Genomic DNA, 19,538 nt, shown 5'->3' on the forward strand with positions numbered 1-19,538 from the left:
AGCTTTCAGTCCTGTGCAGCAAGGTATGGTATCACGTAATCCTATGTTCTCATTCATGTAGTAGAATACTTCAAGGTTATCCAACATTAAAGGGAACCAATCACGCTAAAATTGGCCATAAAGCTAAGGAAACGTGCTGATACATCACCCAGCACACTTCCCACACATGCCCCTGTAGCCTGGGTCCCCTGTACATATAGACCGCAAAGTTAGTTTACCAGCTAAGCAGTCACGGTGGGCGTGTGGCTGGTCCCGGCACTGTAATCACGCTCCTCTGGGCGTGTTGGAAAGCACCTAATGCTGACGTCACCCGGGGGGCCAGGAGTGCACGTCTGCGACGTCGACGTCTTTACTATGCTGCGCATGCGCAGTGCAGCCAGACAAGACACTCACTGCAGCATAGTAAAGACGTCGGCGTCGCAGACGTGCAGTCCTGGCCCCCCCCCGGGTGACGTCAGCATGAGGGGCTTTCCAACATGCCCAGAGGGCGTGATTACAGCGCTGGAACCTGCCCAGGACCGTGACTAGAAGACCAGCCACACGCCCACCGTGACTGCTTAGCTGGTAATTTACATACAGCGCGGGAGATTGTTAATGTTTCGTTTTCAGTCTGACACAGTGCTCTCTGCTGACATCTCTGTCCGAGACAGGAACTGTCCACAGCAGGAGCATATCCCCTTAAAAAACCTATCATGCTCTGGACAGTTCCTGTCTCGGACAGAGATGTCAGCAGAGAGCAATGCTGACAGACTGAAAAGAAAACATTTCCTGCAGGACATACAGTAGCTGATACATATGGAAATACTTATAAATAGAAGTAAATTATAAATGTATCTAAGTTTCTGAAACCAGTTGATTTGGAAAAAAGAAAGAGATTTTAGCTGAATTACCCCTTTAAGAAAAACATAGCCACACCTGTCCTTTGGGTGTTTGTGGTATTACAACTCAGCTCCATTCTCTTCAATGAAACCAAGCTTCAATATCACACAAACTGAGGCCCCGAGTGGTGCTGTTTCTGGAAGAAAGCAGCTATGTATTTTTTTTTCTAATCCTGCATAACCCCTACCTATCCAAGTGGAGATGAATATAAGAGGCCATTTTCTTACCTGGACCCTCGATCCATTTGCTATATAGTGATTGAAGCTTTTAGGTTAATAAGATATGCACTTAGGGCAGTGATGGCTAACCTTGACACTCCAGTTGTTGCAAAACTACCATTCCCATCATACCTGGGCAGCCAAAGCCATATCTTTGGTTGCTCAGGCATGATGGGAATTGTAATTTTGGAACAGCTGGAGTGTCAAGGTTAGCCATCACTGACTTAGGGGAACTGGCGGTTGTTCTATTAGGACATACAAATGAATCTTGGGCACAACATATCCTGTGGTGGCCTTTTTCAGCAATTTGTCCAGCTCCATATCTGCATGTGCCACCAGCTGTGGGAGATGAGTACAATATGGTGACTTTTTTTTTACTTACCAGCGAAAGCCGCATCTGAGCAACTGAGAACCTCAGACTGTGGATGTTCTTAGGCTCCATAATGGGGTTCTGCTCTTCTTTCTGCAATCTCTTCCTGAGATGTTCACAAGAAATAGAAAGACTTCTGCATCTAAAGGCCTTCACAACCCACAAGGAAGCCATTTGGGACAAGGATGGATCAAAGGGCCACCAGAGTTAAGTGATGTTATCTGTGGGCAACAGTGAGCACCCCCCACATATACAGCAGACTCTACCATACAGAATTTCTATAAAGAGATGAACTCTAGCTGTGTTCATAGACTAGTTCTCAACTAATTCCCCATTCAGAGTCAATTTCTTAGGGAGTTGGGAGCTGTACCTTGTCATTGTATTACATGGCTCTTATTATATGGGCCCTACTTTATCTGACAAACAGATCCCTGCTTACTGCACCTAAAGTTACAAGTAATTTACAGCCTGCATGTTCTATTCAGGAAATACATTATACATCCACTTAATATTCCACAAAGGAAGTGGTCACTCTTCAGAAGTTCAAACAAGTTACTGTAAAAGCCCTTTAAATGAAGTAAGGCAGGAAGGGACAATGAAATAAATTCCAAATCTGAAACAAGCCACGACATACTGTATGTATCAGATTTGATTTATACCCGGCTATTGTATGCAGTACATACAGTTGTGCCAGTTCCTAGCTAAGACTTTCCGCTGTAGAAATAAAGTGAATTATTAGTTTGAACAGGGCTACTCTCTATTCTGTAGTACTGCCTTTTAAGTTCCACTACAATGCTCCTACGTGGAATCATGTATTACTAAAGACATGACCTCAAAGTCAACAGTTTACATATCAAATTCTATTCCATCTACATAAACTACAATTGGAGTCATAAGTTTACATACACCCAAGCCACATTCATTTAAGTGCCTGTCATTAGAGGAAAAAAATTGAGCAGTCATAGAGATACGTAAGAGTTTTTGATCGATTGTGGTCTCAATATAGAAATCCCTACTGGTCACTAGAAAGAGCTGGGAGTGTGGCTGAATGCTCCCCCAGTATCACAGCAGGAGACGGCCTTCAGAGACTATAGAATCCGTCACCTGGATAAGATAGGAAAAAAGCACTCAGCCGCAATAATAATAAGGACACTAACTCACAATTTCTCACAATTGTTGACAAGTAATCTCAGCACTTATTCTATCACTTAGGTCAATTAAAATCACTACTATAGTTTAAGAATGTGAAATGTGAGAATACAGTTAGAGACAATGATTTATTTCACCCTTTGTTTCTTTCATCACATTGCAGGTTCAGAAGTTTACTTCCACGTGGTTATGGAATTTCTGACAGTGCTTACCAGGTGCCTTTTCACGTGTCATGGAATTATTGCACATTGCTTGATGAACGGATCTATGCTTTGTTCAAATGGTGTCTGAAGAAAAACCTGATTGAGTTCACGATTCATAATAACATCCAGTACTTTATTACCAGAATTTCCTAAAATACAGAAGTCTAAAAAGTAAAACATTGCCTGATTAAATGAATCCAGATTTCAGTTGCACGGTGAGGATCAGACTTTGGTGCGCACAGAATGAATTAATGGCCCTTCCAGTCACCTGCCAACAGCTCAGAGTGGTGGAGGTGGCACAACTATATGGGGAATCTTTTCTCAACACACAAGGTCCATTGTCTCTGTCCCAATAAAGCTTCCAAAGATGCCATAGCTGCTGCAAACTATGTTTGGGAGAGACTAGCAGTGTTTTGCCACAAATTAATAAATTGAATTGCAGATATTAAACGGGTTGTTAACAAAAAGAAAATAAATAAATAAACTAGTGCCAGATAGCAGGGGAGGTTTTCTTTGGGGATTTGCTGCTGCTCTGGACAGTTCCTGACACTGACAGAGGTGGCAGCAGAGAGCATTGTGTCTAACTGGAAAGAATACACCACTTCCTGCAGGACATAAAGCAGCTGATAAGTACTGGAAGACTGAAAGTCAACCTCAGCCCCCTGCGCCGGCTTGATCGCCACCGCCCCCATCGGCGTAGCGGGTGTTCGAATGTCCCGGCTCCCCTCTTCAGAAGCCGGTTGAAATTCCCGGCAGCATTGATTGGCTGAAGAGGAGCTGTTTGAAATTCCCGGCTTCCCTGTTCAGCCAATCAATTTGCGGCGGGGGCGATCGGAGCGTCGGCGGAGATCGGGGTTGCGGATCAGGGCTGCGGATCAGCGGGGGGCCGGGCTGCGAGCGGCCGAACTTTCGCGACGACTGTTTGCAAGGAAAGATCTGCCAACTTTTTGCAGACGAACGACGATTTTAGAACATGTTGTAAGATTAAAATGAACGATTTCTCGTTCGTCGTTTGATCGTTCGCTGCGTTTACACGGAACAATTATCGTTCTAATTCGATCGTTATCTTGCAAATTCGCACGATAATCGTTCTGTGTAAACGCAGCCTTAGGCTATGCCCACACACAGCATTTATTGCCCATTTAATTAGCATCAATTAGAGGTATTTTAGGGTGCGTTTACACAAAGATTTTTCTGACAGATTTTTGAAGCCAAAGCCAGGAACAGACTATAAACAGAACAGGTCATAAAGACGGAGATTTCTCGACTTTTCAAATCCATTCCTGGCTTTGGCTTCAAAAATCTGTCAGATAAAACTGTGTAAATGCACCATTACCACAAAATTACAAAATCGTGGCAAAACAGCACTAATCAACGCTAACTTAACATGCTTTAAACACAGCGATAGGTGGAGGACAACAAAAAAAACAAAAAACAAATTATATATATATATATATTTTTTTTTTTTTTAATTAATATATATATTTTTTTTTTACAACTCCTAATAAATGCTTTATCTAAGTCTGTGGTAGCAGTTTGATCATACATAAACATGGTTGTCTATGTAAAATTACTGCAGGGTATTATATCACCTATAAAAAGCAGATGCATTTCCATGTACATACCGCCATCTAGTGGCATTTATTGGTATATAGGGATGATATACTTACATAAGAAGCTAGTGATGCTCAGATATATAAGTCTTGTGAAAATCACTTAAGATGTAAAACAGTACACAGTCACAGGATACCTTGTCTCTGCCTGTGAATCTCAACCTTACTCTATTGTTTCTTAGCTTTATTACTGACTGACTAAAGCAGCTGTACATTTTCTACCCTTCTAGATCACTATTTTACTATTAAAGATTAGCATTTCTTTAAAGTGTTGGTATAACTGCATTCTCTCATCAGATCAGACAAGCACTGAGTAAAGCAGGTTGCACCCATGGCAATGCAGCTGCTGAGGAAGCTGTACAGTGGCTGATGTGCAGATCCTATGGTAAATGACTCCCTAAGATTACATACACACATTCCATAATTGCTGCAGAGTTTACACTGTGATTTTATGCTGTAGCAAATGAAGAATATTTATGAGGCCAGCGGCCAGGGAGTGGATCACACGGCCACCATACTTTCCTCGGGCTATATCTCCTGATCACAGCGGGTCTAAACAGTGAGACCCACTGTGACCAATAACCTTTCACATGCCTGATGACATGTCAAGTTATTTTTTAATTGCTACAAATGCCAGCTGGACCATGGCTCTACAGATACAAGCTGAAAAAATCAGAGCGGCAAAAAAAAAAAAAAAAGGATAAATATGTCTGAATTGTGCATGGTTGAAACAGGCCATTATTTTCCCCACGAAGCATATCATCTGTCTGAAAACAACAATTTACTATATGTGTTTTGTGCATTTCCTATAATGGATAATTTGACGCATGAAAAAACCATGTGGACATGTAACTTGTACACCATGTTGTATAGTTTTATTTGAAAACAGTGTCTGGACTGCAGACATTGTATCTGTATCTTCTTCCAAATGAATATCCTAATATAAAACCATATACATTCATCACATTTATTCCATTAACAACAGGCTCAGCCATTTTTGAACAAACAGGAAAAAAAAAAGACAAACAATGTTGCATTGCTTCAAACAGATGGATGTAAATGATGTAAATGTCTCTTCCCCACACCTGGGAAGACCTGCTCAAAATAAAAAAATAAAAATTGTGGCTTTTCCTTGGTATTTACATGGGCGCTCTCACCTACATGGTGAACACATTTCCTAACAAGTGGTTTATTGCCAAGTGAAGCTTTTTCCTTTATGTAAATAAAACACTTCTTTCTTTTGGTAGGAAAAGTAGGCAGGATAATTCCAAGATGTACAGGAACATACGGATATATAAAAAAATTCAACGTAGGAAAGATTGCAATAATTTAATAGCTGACTGGAGTTTTGTAGGTTTCAGGGAATGGGATAGAAATGTGCCCTGATCCTGTGACCAGAGGGAGGATGCCGGCATTGGGGACCACGTTCCAAGACAGGGTGAGCGTGATATTCCTGTTACCCCTGGAAATGGGAAATACAAGAAATTCAGTACATCAGCAAAATAAAATTAAAACTAGCAAAATTGTTATTTATATGAAAAATGAAAAGGCCTATGGTATACACTAAAATGTGCAGAGGAAATTATTGATCTGTGTTAATGTTACAATCATTATGATTTAGATTATATTACCCAGTGTAAATGCGCTAAATGAACTATAAGGCTAGGTTCACACAGATTTTTTTTTATTTATTTATTTATTTTTTTGGGGGGGGGGCAAATTAAGAGTGCATTAAAATAAAATACCAAAAAAAAAAGTTTTACTCCACTATTCACAAAGCTTTGTCAGCTTAAACACGATTTAAAGGGAATCTGTCAGCTCCCAGGCCCTACCTAAGGTGCTGACAGTGTGCTGTAGCTGTGAGTCCCCTAGTAAGCATGGTGACTTTGTACATAAACTAATGCACAGAAAATTACCCAATCTCACATCTCCTACTGTAATGAAGTGTCAAAGAGGAGTTGTTTGTGCCACACTCTGGCACAGCTCACCACTCCTTCCCCCTCCCTCTTCTTCATGAATAATCAATGCTGTCCGGCCTCCTGCTCGCTCAGCTGTCAGCCAGTGTCTCTGATTGCAGATCAGCCCTCTACAGGCAGGATATGGCTAATGTAGTTGAATCTCATGTAGTTGAATCTCTGACCCCAAATGTGTAGGGACTGTGGTCTAATGACCTGCCAGCAGTTTGGTCTCTGGTTCAAATCCCCTGATTGACATGAAATTGAGGTCTTTGTTTTTTTCTCTCATTATTGTATTATTGTTAAAACTATGTTCACACACAGCATTTCTTGCTTAGTATTTTTGTCAGTATTTTGCAACCAAAACCAGGAGTGGATTGAAAACACAGAAAGGCTATGTTCAAACACTGTTGAAATTGAGTGGATGCAGCCACTTAATGACAAATAATTACTGTTATTTTAAAACAACGGCCCATATTTGCCATTAAATGACAATCATCCGCTCAATTTCAACAGTGTTTGTATAGCCTATGTTTTCAATCGACTCCTGTTTTTTTTTGCAAAATACTGACCAAAAATACTGTGTGTGAACATAGCTTTACAAATGATACAATAATGAGAAAAAAATAAAACATTTGGTAGGGCCCAAGTGCTGACCGATTCCCTTTAACCCCTTTGCGTAAGTAATATGTATATACAGTGTATACGTTCCTACTGCACATAGGAATGTATATATACGTTCCTACACGGACAGGGGCTTTCTGATGTGAGCAGGAGCGCTGCAGAGATAGCAATCCCAATCACATCTTTGTCCGGGCTGCAGGTAATGTGATCTGGCAGCTGAGTCTCATTAACCTCTTAAGGTGCTCGGTGACAGATCAAGCATCTGTCACTGAGTGATCGGGACCCGCAGCCGTGCTGTGGGGGTCCCGATCACATGTGCCGACAGGCAAGGGTAAGTCACTTACCTCCGTCCTGTGGGATCCGCGATCTATGTGTAGAGTCTCTCTCAGGCAGGCTCTATACATAGATTTGAAAAACTAGAATGTAAGTGCGTGATCAACTGTCTATTAAGTCTAACGAGGTTAACCTGAAGGGGCTCCTATACCCTAGGAGAGATGAACAAACAGAAAAAGAATGATATAGCCAGGTCCTCCAGAAAGACATAGAGGTAGGTATGTTTAAGATTAAAGTGTTTATTCAACAGTATTATAAACTAGATAAAAGATACACTAAAAACAATATTAATTGATAAAACCTGCAAAAACAGTCAATAATAAACGTATAACATTGATGAGTACTCTATGCATGCAAAATAAAAAATAAAAAATGAGGGGGGAAAAAAAAAGGAAAGAAAAAATGTGTGATGAAAAATGAAAAAAAATGGAAAGATATATGAATGAATAAGAAAAAAATAAAAAATATAAAAATTAAAATAAAAAATGTAAAAATAGATAAATATATGGGAGTTGGTCTGTTTATGGGTGTTGACCAAGTAATACAGCAATATTAGTAGTAAGAAAGTAGTAAGATTAGTAGTATTAGAGCAATATATTTTTTCTTACTACTAATATTGCTGTATTACTTGGTCAACACCCATAAACAGACCAACTCCCATACATTTATCTATTTTTACATTTTTTATTTTATTTTTTATTTTTTTCTTATTTTATTCATTCATATATTTTTCAATTTTTTCATCACACATTTTTTCTTTCTTTCTTTCCTTTTTTTTCCCCTCTCATTTTTTATTTTTTATTTTGCATGCATAGAGTACTCATCAATGTTATACGTTTATTATTGACTGTTTTTGCAGGTTTTATCAATTAATATTGTTTAGTGTATCTTTTATCTAGTTTATAATACTGTTGAATAAACACTTTAATCTTAAACATACCTACCTCTCTGTCTTTCTGGAGGACCTGGCTATATCATTCTATACATAGATTGCCGAATAAAAGTGTAAACAAAAAAAACAAAAACAAAAAAAGTATAATAAAAAGGTTTTTAAAAGTATTTAAAAACCCCTTATAAACCCCCTCCCAATAAACGTTTAAAAGACCCCCTTGCCCATTATAAAAATATAAACAAACATATTACATATCGTAGCGTGTGGAATTGTCCGATCTATTAAAATATAACAGTGAATGGCGTAAACGGAAACAAAAAAAAAAAAAAAATGCACCAGGATTGCTGATTTTATTAAATTATATATCACAAAAAAAATAAAAGTGCTATGGCTCTTAGAAGGTGGGGAGGAACATTGCATTAATTTGACCCAGACTTTTGTGCATCAAAGGGCTCTGTCTTGAAGGGGTTAAGGGTGCGTTCACACAGGATCTGATGCAGATCCTGTACGTGTGAACACACCTTAAATGTAACAACGATGGAGCCAATAAGACCACAGCAATTTGTCTAACAATCATTGGGTTTTTAAATGAAATTTGTTTTCCACATTATAAATGTAAAAATACAAACATTGTGAACTTGAACTAAACTATCAAGTTAACTAAAGAAAATGGTTATTTAAATGGTTACAGGGCCATCTTCCAACCTGCTAAACTGTATGATAAGGCTGGGTTTACACATAGTGCTTTGGTGAGAATTTTTTGCCAACAACAGAAATGAGTCGAAACACATAAAAAGGGGAAAATCTCTCCTGGTTCTGGCTAAAAATATTAAGCAAATACTATGTGTAGATCCATCCTCAGTATGACTGAATCTCCTTTTGAATATAACACCCCTTAACAGAGAATTCCCGCCTATTTGACTATTCAGGAAAAAAGTATTAATAGCAAAATCACTATATCCCTCGAACTAGGGGACCTAGAAACAAAACAAAAAGCCTTGTACGTGCACCACTGAGGTCAGACTGGCGCGGAACCCCTAGAGCTCTGGTGCTGAAATGCCAGAGGGTTTTTCAGGCAATAGTTATTTTCAGGCACTCTTATTATCCCGCAACATAAATTTGCCAGTTCCAGAAATCTCCTGAGTATCTTTGCTATGTAAAAAAGTGCCAGATTAACAAACTGTTTGGATTACTGAATGCAAGGGTTAAAGGTGTTATACAGTCTTTAAAGCGACTCTGTACCCACAATCTGAACCCTCCCCCCCCCCCCCCCCAAAACCGCTAGTAACATTAGGTAGCTGCTTTTAAACCAGTCAGTTGGGGGGGCGGGGGGGGGGGGCACACTGACACTACAAGAGCACACTGGGGGTGTGGAGAGGTAAAGCTAGGCTCTTTATTATTTTCTTGAAAAACGCAGGTATGTATCACAAGTTTTCTGATGACAGATAACCACTTAATTAAGTACATGGACATGTCAAACATTTTGGTCAGTTGGGAGTCTGATTGCTGACACTAACTGATCAGAATGAGTGGAGACATGCACTTCACTTCCACACTGTCAATCATCTCTGTTCAGAAGCCCCATAGCCTTATAATGGAGTCACCAGGACAGAGACTGCTTACAGCCAGAGGGTGAAATGTGCTACCCCATGCTTCTCCCTGCTCATTCTCCTGATTTGTGGGGATCTGATCAAAAGTTTTGAATGTAATTTTTTTTATATACAGTGCCCATTTAAATATTGCTGTCCTAATCTCAAGACCATGATTACTAGATAGGCAGCGGTCCAACTCCAGTCGTCATCCCCACCAATTGGAAGAGGCGATGGGGATTTTTGCTGCGCTGCAGCCTGCTCAATGTTTACAGCAGTTCATAGTCCATTTGTACTCACAAGCACTGTACTATTTGATTGTATTTAATCAGGGATGGGGAACCCTTGGTCCTCCAGCTGTTGCAAAACTACAATTCCCATCATGCCTGGACAGCCAAAGCAACAGCTGGAGGACTGAAGGTTCTCCATCCCTGTATTAAATGAACAAACCCCGGCTCTTCTATTCCATTTTCTACACAGCAAATAAGTACTGTACTCCCTCTCCTAATCAAACTTGTTTGAAAATAATAAGAGCTCTAATTTTGTCTATGAAGAGTCAGGATACAGTCTTAAGGACGTTTTAATATGCTTATTACCTGATAATGAGGGTCAGATTTCAACAAGTAATAACATGGAGCTAGTCATTTCTGTAAAGAGTGCTACAAGTTCTATCAGACTCTGATAATTGAAGAGCTCCGCTCTGAAGCACTTCTGACATGCTGATCCTCTACAGAACCCTCCCTTCTGTCACCACAAATCAATCACAAACCCTTCTGGCGCCAATAAGTAAACAGACATCAGCTTTCACCTTATAAATTTTATCTCTTGCACTCGCTTCTTGAAAAGAGAACTTTTTAATAAAAACAATATATTTTTTCCAGATGCTTACTTCAGGCCATTTCCATCGTCAAAGAAGAAATACTTTGATTTCATCTCCTTTAAAGACAACTTTGGGTTGTCTCCCCGTAGGATGATCTTGTCCCATAGCACAACCTGGTTCAAAGCCTAAAGTGAAATCATAAAAATAGTCAGGGGTAATATATTTCATAGACTGTACCACATACAAGGCCCAATATACTATATGCTCATCTACACAAGGAGTGTAACAAGCTCTGTAGCAGATAGGTGGACACAGCATACATCCGTATACGGTCACGTGCACTTAATAAACTTTCATACAAGTGCTGGAGACGTCTGCTGTTAACCCCATAAGACTTGGCATTGTTGGTTCTCACTCCGCAACATTCCAGCAGTTACAAGTTTATTGTTATAGTATTATAGGCGTTTAAGGGAAGTTGTAGTTTCAGCTCTAAGTTACATTAACATAGAATTTTCATTCACCATGAATAGGCTTTACATTATTATATGCCATCATTTGTTTCAGAATGCTGTCATTTCTCCTATCATTTTATGTCTTATTCGTTCTTAAAATATTGTTGTAACTTCTGTTTATTTTTATTGCTGCACATTGAGCCTAAGGGATATGCCCTAAGACAGCAAAGATGGCGGACTACAACAGGAGCTAAAAATCATCTGGTTTCTTTAATGTTTACTTTAAGACATCGAAAAGAGGACGAGATTTCATGGGAAACGTCTGACATGTCTTGCTTAAGATATATGTCCGCCTTGTTACTTTGGTATCACTGGAGCAGCAGAATGCAGAGGCAGAGTAGAGAAAATCAAACACTATTATACTACTAATTTTGTATTTATTTTTACAGTTATTCAACAATATTTAGGTTATTGTAATATGTGGGGCAGATTTATGTTCCGCTTTCCCCCCACTTTTTTGTGTGGTAGTTTGCAAAGGGTCTAAATGGCGAAGGGGTTTTCCTACAGACGACACTTGGACAGATGATGAGTGTCTGACAGACAGGAGACTCAGACATTGCAAGAACGGGGGGGGGGGGGGGGAGTGCTGAACTTAAACAGAGGGTCATGGAATGAAAGGTGTATGTATAACCTTCGAACAAATCATTCATGAGGAGAAATTGTGGTATTATAATTAACAGTCAGCTCAGGTATCACCCAATATACTTACATTACTCTTAGTAGAGTACTCTGCCGACAAGTATATGAATAACTGCTTGACATTCCAGTCAAATATCGGTTGCAAATGTAGTTTCATTAAGAAAAACTTTTTCTGCTTTATAACACATTTATAAGTGATAGTAGCCGTGTTTACATGGGTTATTGGACTTATGTGGGCAACATCAAATGATCAATGTAATAGGAATTTACATATAGCAAATCATATAAAGAACTAAAGGTAGCCAAAGATGGCTGCTGGCTGAACCATTATCTGACCATCAGCTATTCCTCCTAAGCAAACTTGCTATATCATGCATGTCCAGCTCAATATTTGTATGTTTTATACCTCCTATAGCAGATTATGTTCTACAGGAAAACATTTAAAAATTTATAAATGTCCCACTCTTCTTCTGACATCTAACATTGGGGGACTATGAGATACCTAGTACCTATACCATTTTCTTTTTTATAACTAGCGGAGGCCTGAACTCTGTGACCCCCACAAAGCTAAGGATGTGGGGGCTGTAGTAGGGCTGGGCGGTATACCGCAAAAATACCGATACCGTCTCTGGCGTCGGTTAACCGACCTCAACTCTGCCAGGACGGTATCTGCGGTATTTCCCCCCTCCCTCCTCCTCACCGGCGGCCGCATGCTCTGCTCCACTCCGTTTAATCTTCCTGAGGAGGAAGACTGGAGATGTGACAGGCTGCGCACAGGCGTGCTGTGTGCTCAGTGCTGCTGCTGCTTCCGGGCGGCTCTGGAAGCTGCACGGTGTGCCCTGCCTCCCCTCTCCCGTACATAAAGTGGCTGCTGGGGTCAGGTATGGGTCGGCACATCCTCCCCCCACCAGGCACCGCACTGTGTCCCACACAGGAATCCTCGGCGTCCCGTTATCTTTTGGCAGTGCTGGAAGCAGCGCTGTGTGACGCTCTGCCGGTGACGCTGCCGGCAGATATATGTGCTACAACACTGAGGTACGGGGGCAGAGGATTCCTGTGCAGGAGAGCAGAAAGGATATGCAAAGTAGCCGTGCAGGAGGGAGGGAGAGAGAGAGAGCGGTGCCCGGTGGAGCATGGAGGTGCCGACCTATACCTGACCCCAAGTGTATGTGCGGGAGAGGGGGTGGGGGGGGGTCCAGAACAGCTTGTGACTGGGGGCAGATATTGGGTAGAAAGAGATAGATAGGAGATAGATAGATAGGTAGATAGATAGATGGAGATAGATAGGAGATAGATAGGTAGATAGATAGATGGAGATAGATAGGAGATAGATGGGAGATAGATAGGAGATAGATGGGAGATAGATAGGAGATAGATAGGAGATAGATGGGAGATAGATGGGAGATAGATGGGAGATAGATGGGAGATAGATGGGAGATAGATGGGAGATAGATGGGAGATAGATGGGAGATAGATGGGAGATAGATAGGAGATAGATAGGAGATAGATAGGAGATAGATAGGAGTCCTATCTATCTATCTATCTATCTCCTATCTATCTATCTATCTCCTATCTATCTATCTATCTCCTATCTATCTATCTCCTATCTATCTCCTACACAAACAACAAAAGTCCACGGCATCCGGGCAGTAAATAAGGAGAATGGGTGCCAACCCTGCACTGTGGATCCTCGAGTGCAGAATATACACGTCCAAAATTAGGGTACCGGCACTCCAAATGAAGAATAAGTGTTGTATTTCAGCTCACAGGAACAAACTAGCCTTGGCTAGTTTGTTCCTGTGAGCTGAAATAAAACACTTAGTCTTCATTTGGAGTGCCGGTACCCTAATTTTGGACGTGTGTGTGTATATATAATTATATATACATACATATACACACACACACGGAGAGACTTATCAAACATGCTCAGTCGCCCCTAGCAACCAATCAGATTCCACCTTTCATTCCTCACAGACTCTTTGGAAAATGAGAGGTGGAATCTGATTGGTTGCTAGGGGCAACAGCCAGTTTCACTTTACACCATGTTTGATAAATCTCCCCACAGTATAAAGATAGATATAGCAAAAAATATAGGCAGCACAATAAACAAACTGTGGGTGCCAGCAGACGAATCCCAGACCTTGGATCAAGTCAGCTAGTAAAAAATACTCCGATGGTAATACAAACGTGAAAACGTGAATTTACTCCATAAAACAATGTGCAGCAAACTTCACAAGTAATATACAATGTTTTGGCATCTCCTATGCCATTTTCAAGTGCCACTTGAAAATGGTGTAGGAGGTGCCAAAATATTGTGTATTACTTGTGAAGTTTGCTGCACATTGTTCTATGGAGTAAATTCACGTTTGTATTACCATCGGAAAATGGGGTTTTCAAAGGGGTGTGGCTTTTAAAGGGGGCGTGTCATAATTATCGTTCAATTTATCGTTACCGCGGCTACATGTACGATAAACCGCGATATTGATTTAGGCCATTATCGCCCAGCCCTAGGCTGTAGCCCTAGTTTATGGGTGCATCCCCTTCTAAGTTGTTTTTTTTACAGTGTTCCTATAAATACCCTAAGGAATAATTTTTCTATAGTTTGTGTGTGTGCGAGTGAGTGACATGGCCAGACCTCTATGCACCGGCTTATTAAGAGCTGGCTGCTCATATTTTCTCACCAGTTAAAGGGAACCTGTCACCTCCCATGTCGGGGCAGAGCCCGGCCGACCCCCCGATGTAGGCACATATACTTACTGTTTCCGTGAAGTCCTGGAGCCCGCCCCGCCGCAGAGATTTCCCAGTCTAAAGCCACGCACGCTCATCAGAGATGGGTCCGACGCCCATAGAGAATGACGGCTCCAGTCATTCTCTATGGACGTCGGACTCATCTCTGTAGATCGTGCGTGTGGCTTTAGGCGGGGATATCTCTGCGGTGGGACAGGCTCAGGGACTTCGTGAAAGCAGTAAGTATATGTGTCTGCACTGGGGGGGGGGGGTTGGCCGGGCTCTGCCCCGGCATGGGTGGTGACAGGTTCCCTTTAAGGCTGGGTTCACAATTTTGCAGTCCATTAATGTATACATTTTATAGGGAAAAAACTGATGCAATTGTATGCCACCTTACACTCCCATCAGACAACACAGAGACTCTGTAGACACTAATAGTTAACAATCTACTATTAGTGACTACATCTTCACCGTTAACCAAAAACAAATGTTGCAGCCGCAGTCTGTCCACAGAGCTCATTCTGGCAGCGATATCAGGAGTAAACATAACCTTGGGATCCTGTGCCTGCACAACTTGTTATCAGGAGGATTAGGTTTCCTAATAGTCAGGAATAGCATGAAAGAGAAAGACATAAAACCACTGCATTCTATACAGAAAGAAAGGATATCTGCATTTATATCGAATATGAGAAATCCCAGGTCACTCTTTTCTCTGGGGCCGGTGAAATCTTCAACATTCTCTCTGGAAGACAAGCAAATAAAACATTAGATAGCGGACAGGAGAAATGTGAGGGCTGAAAATGACTATTTTATTGTTTTCTTTTTGCCAAGAACAGTAAACAAGTCCAAGGCACTGACTGTCTTATGTAGCCTCACTAAGGCCTCATCCACACACTAGTGATGTCCTGGAAAAACTATCAGCGTGGTATCAGTCATGCATCAGTGTTTGTGGATCAGAAAAACTGAAAGGTCAATAAAAGGCAACAAGGTGCAGCCTGCCCAGAGCTTGCTGGGAAATACGGATGGTGCATCAGTAGGTCGTCCATTAAAAACTGAACCATTAACTTCTACTGAAGCCTCAGTTTCATTTTTTTCTGAATGAATGAGCAAACACAGATCAGTTTTCAAAACGGATGTGTGGATGACCACACTGAAGTCAATGGATGAAGATTCTGATGTGTGGATGAGGGCTAGAAGTGCACTACATTAACTACATGGGAGGCCTCGCTGTCATGAAAACACTAGTCACATAATGTGTACCACTTTAGGCACCAACTCTGTGTTATGAAGGACAATACATGTCCACCCTAGCAAGAGACATCACACATAAACCACCACTTCTATTAACCTAACAAGTTATAGGAATTATTTGCCAGACAAGCCTTTAAAGTGACCTGTGGGCTCTCAGACTACAGGGACAATGTATTGCTAAAGCTTAAAACAATGAACAGTTTTAAGTATGTATGCACCATTTAATAATACACCCTGCTATGGCTTTAAAGGGAACCTGTAACCCCCCGTGCCAGGGTAAAGGTTGCCCAAACCCCTGCTAGAGACCCTTATGCTTACCCCTTGTCTCCAAGTCCCGCGCCTGGAGCCGGTCTGGGGATGGAGATGTCCCAGTCAGAAGCCCGGCACGCGCTCCAGAGACGAGTCCGACGCCCATAGAGAATAAATAGAGCCGTCATTCACTATGGGCGTTGGACTAAACTCTGCAGAATGCACGCATGGCTTCCGACGTGGAGATCTCCGTCCCGGGACCAGCTCCAGGCGCGGGACTTGGAGACAAGGGGTAATTATAAGGGTCTCTAGCGGGGGGCTGGGCGGTCTTCACCCCGGCACAGGGGGGTGACATGTTCCCTTTAACCCCTTAAGGATCGGGTCAATTTTTATTTTGGCATGTTCATTTTTTTTCCTTCATAGACTCCAACAGCCATAACTCTTTCATATTTCCATGTGGAAAGGCTTGATTCCTAAGGGACCAATTGTACTTTGTGATACCTATAAATGTTACCATAAAATATACGACAATAAATGTAGTTTTTAGGTGAAAAGGGAAAATAAAACCTTCAATTTTGCAAACTTAGGGTGGGTTGGGGGTGAATGTTTTTGAGCTGCTCACAATACGGTAAACTTGACATGTGATCAGTATTCTTCTAGTCAGGTCAATTATAATGATACCCAATTTGAATACATGTTATGTTTTACTGCAAGTATTAAAAACTTTTTACAAAACAAACCATATTATGACCCTTATAATAATTATTATTTTTTTTCTATCTATAGAGTTGTTTGGGAGCTAATTTTTAGCACCATGAACAATGGTCTTTATAATTATCTTTATAGTATAGATGGGTCATTCTGATCACTTTTTATTAAATTTTATCTAATATATGGTGATATGAAACAAAATAACTGTGACATTATTTCTAGTATAATATAGTATTTCTTTTTTGTTTATAACATTCACCATGCGGGACCCATAGCATTACATTTTAATAGTTCAGACAACTCTGCATGCGGTGATTATTTTTTTTTTTTATTGAAAAAAATAGTAAAAAGGGTGTGATCTTAACTTTTTTTATTGAGGGTATATACTTTTCTAGTCTCCCTAGGGGACTTCTATGAGCCATACTTTGATTGTTCATAGATATCAATGCAGTACATAGGCAGTGCATTAATCTATAATCTTGGCACTTGATTGCTTAAAGTGAATGTACCATCAGGCCCAGGCTGAAGTACTGGAAGCAGGCTGAACCACCCCCAGTGGGAGGAAACCTCAACCCCTTTATGACGCGGCTCCATTGATTCTAACAGAGCCACGTCACAGAGGGGCGGGGGTTTCCTCCCACTGTGGGTGGTTCGGCCTGCCTCCAGTGCTTCAGCCCAGGCCTGATGGTACATTCCCTTTAAGCCTCTTGGATGAAGTCTGGATCAGTCGCAGAGTCAGGTAGCTCCAGCTGTATTCACAACAGATCTAAGCTCAAAGACCAGAATGGGAGGCACACATCAAGTATAATGAATACTTAAAATAATTTATTGAACATAAGTGCTAGCAGGAAAAGTTATAAAATAACCCACTATTACTTATCAATTAAATGCCCTGCTCCTTCAGTGCCAATGCTCCTGAGGCCTCCGCAGTTCTTTATGGACTTGGTGATCCTGGAGTGATGACAAAGTCAGCACTAACTGGCCTCTGCAGTGACTCTACTACGTATGGCACACTAAGCCCAGGGACTGGCTGCAGCAGTGATCCTATTATGTATGGCACACTAAGCCCAGGGACAGGCTGCAGCAATGATCCTATTATGTATGGCACACTAAGCCAAGGGACTGGCTGCAGCAATGATCCTATTATGTATGGCACACTAAGCCCAGAGACTGTCTGCAGCAGTGATCCTATTATGTATGGCACACTAAGCCCAGGGACTGGCTGCAGCAGTGATCCTATTATGTATGGCACACTAAGCCCAGGGACTGGCTGCAGCAGTGATCCTATTATGTATGGCACACTAAGCCCAGGGACAGGCTGCAGCAATGATCCTATTATGTATGGCACACTAAGCCAAGGGACTGGCTGCAGCAATGATCCTATTATGTATGGCACACTAAGCCCAGAGACTGTCTGCAGCAGTGATCCTATTATGTATGGCACACTAAGCCCAGGGACTGGCTGCAGCAGTGATCCTATTATGTATGGCACACTAAGCCCAGGGACTGGCTGCAGCAGTGATCCTATTATGTATGGCACACTAAGGATCACTGCTGCAGCCAGTCCCTGGGCTTAGTGTGCCATACATACCCCCCGGATGCCCCCAGGCTGTGACAACCCCCCCCCCCCCCCCCCCCCCCCCCCCGATGCCCCTAGGCTGTGACACCCCCCGGATGCCCCTAGGCTGTGACCCCCCCCCCGGATGCCCCCAGGCTGTGACCCCCCCCGGATGCCCCCAGGCTGTGACCCCCCGGATGCCCCCAGGCTTTGACCCCCCCGGATGCCCATAGAGTAGGGATCACATCTGCCATCACTGCTCCCCAGGAGGCAATAGCATTTCCCCTACTGTGAAGCGTCCCTGATGTGTCCCTGGTCACATATCATGGATGTGTAGTGTCACACAGCGCCCCCCATCTGCACATTGTCTCAGTGACACAGCTCTGCATCTCCATCAGTGGAGTTCCCCTCTAAGAGCATATGGCAGCAGGAGCAGCCTGTCCCCCATCAGCCGGTACTCACAGCGTCACCCGGGAGACGTGGATGTTCACAGGCACCACTCGGTCTTTGAATGCGGTGGTGATGAAACAGCCGAACGTGAGAGCAGCCATAACACTCAGAGAGAAGGCGAATAAGGAATTAGCCCTGGACAGTGCGGTGTTCATTGTGCTGGGGAGGCAGAGGACAGCAGGCACGGGTGTAATAGGGCGAGCGGACGGGTCACTGCTCCTGTCACTGAGGGGAGAGCCGCGGCGGGCTGAGCGACGAGACAGGAAGCCGGGGGAACGCTGAGCTGTCTGTATGAGCGACACAACGCTCCATACGGAACCACTTCCGGGTCAGGAAGCCGCCACACAGGAAGACAGCGCTACGGGCAGCGACGTGGTGTTTAAGAGTCACGTGACTAGACCTGAGCGGCCATTTTTGTTTCTGGCTGTTTCTGGGGTTTGTTTGTGGGGTGGTGTACACGGCGTAGGACTGTCATACAAGATGATGGACAGCTTAGTCTGCGAAGGATCAGGCTGCGTATGCTGAACATTTATGAGGCAGCTGCTGCATCTACACAGAGGAGCAGATATCGGTCCTGCGGCTGGGTTCATACCTTTCTACTTCGGTGACAAGCTCTCATCTCTGCTAACAATACAGCTGGTCATCAGGGATGCCCTCTAATATCAACCCAGCTGGCCACTTGTCACCACTGCAGACCATCACCCCATCTAATCAGTGGCCTCCCAACCAGATCATTTTGTTCTCTGAGAGATAAGCCGCTGCCAGAGGAATCTAGCAAAGGCTTACTTCTTCTCTC

The 19,538-nt window shown here is 42.4% G+C and overlaps 1 protein-coding gene across 1 annotated transcript; it reads right to left on the bottom strand.

Moving 5' to 3' along the window:
* Positions 1–5,281: 5,281 nt before the first annotated feature.
* On the bottom strand, positions 5,282–19,076 carry SPCS3 (signal peptidase complex subunit 3). Its single transcript, XM_069977797.1, has 5 exons — positions 18,755–19,076; positions 15,190–15,265; positions 11,867–11,941; positions 10,715–10,830; positions 5,282–5,894 (listed from the first exon to the last, which is right to left on the bottom strand). The coding sequence occupies exons 1-5, from the start codon at positions 18,895–18,897 to the stop codon at positions 5,762–5,764; spliced, it is 543 nt and encodes a 180-aa protein (XP_069833898.1). The 5' UTR covers positions 18,898–19,076; the 3' UTR covers positions 5,282–5,761.
* Between the last annotated feature and the right edge of the window lie 462 nt (positions 19,077–19,538).

Source organism: Dendropsophus ebraccatus, chromosome 7 (genome assembly GCF_027789765.1).
Source record: "Dendropsophus ebraccatus isolate aDenEbr1 chromosome 7, aDenEbr1.pat, whole genome shotgun sequence".
NCBI lineage: Eukaryota > Metazoa > Chordata > Amphibia > Anura > Hylidae > Dendropsophus > Dendropsophus ebraccatus.

Coding starts and splice junctions, on each gene's coding strand:
- SPCS3 (XM_069977797.1), bottom strand. CDS start 18,897: ATGAACACCGCACTGTCCAGGGCTAATTCCTTATTCGCCTTCTCTCTG. Junction 11,942..15,189: donor TATTCGATATAAATGCAGAT/ATCCTTTCTTTC, acceptor ATGAAACTACAT/TTGCAACCGATATTTGACTG. Junction 10,831..11,866: donor AGTACTCTACTAAGAGTAAT/GTAAGTATATTG, acceptor ATTTCACTTTAG/GCTTTGAACCAGGTTGTGCT.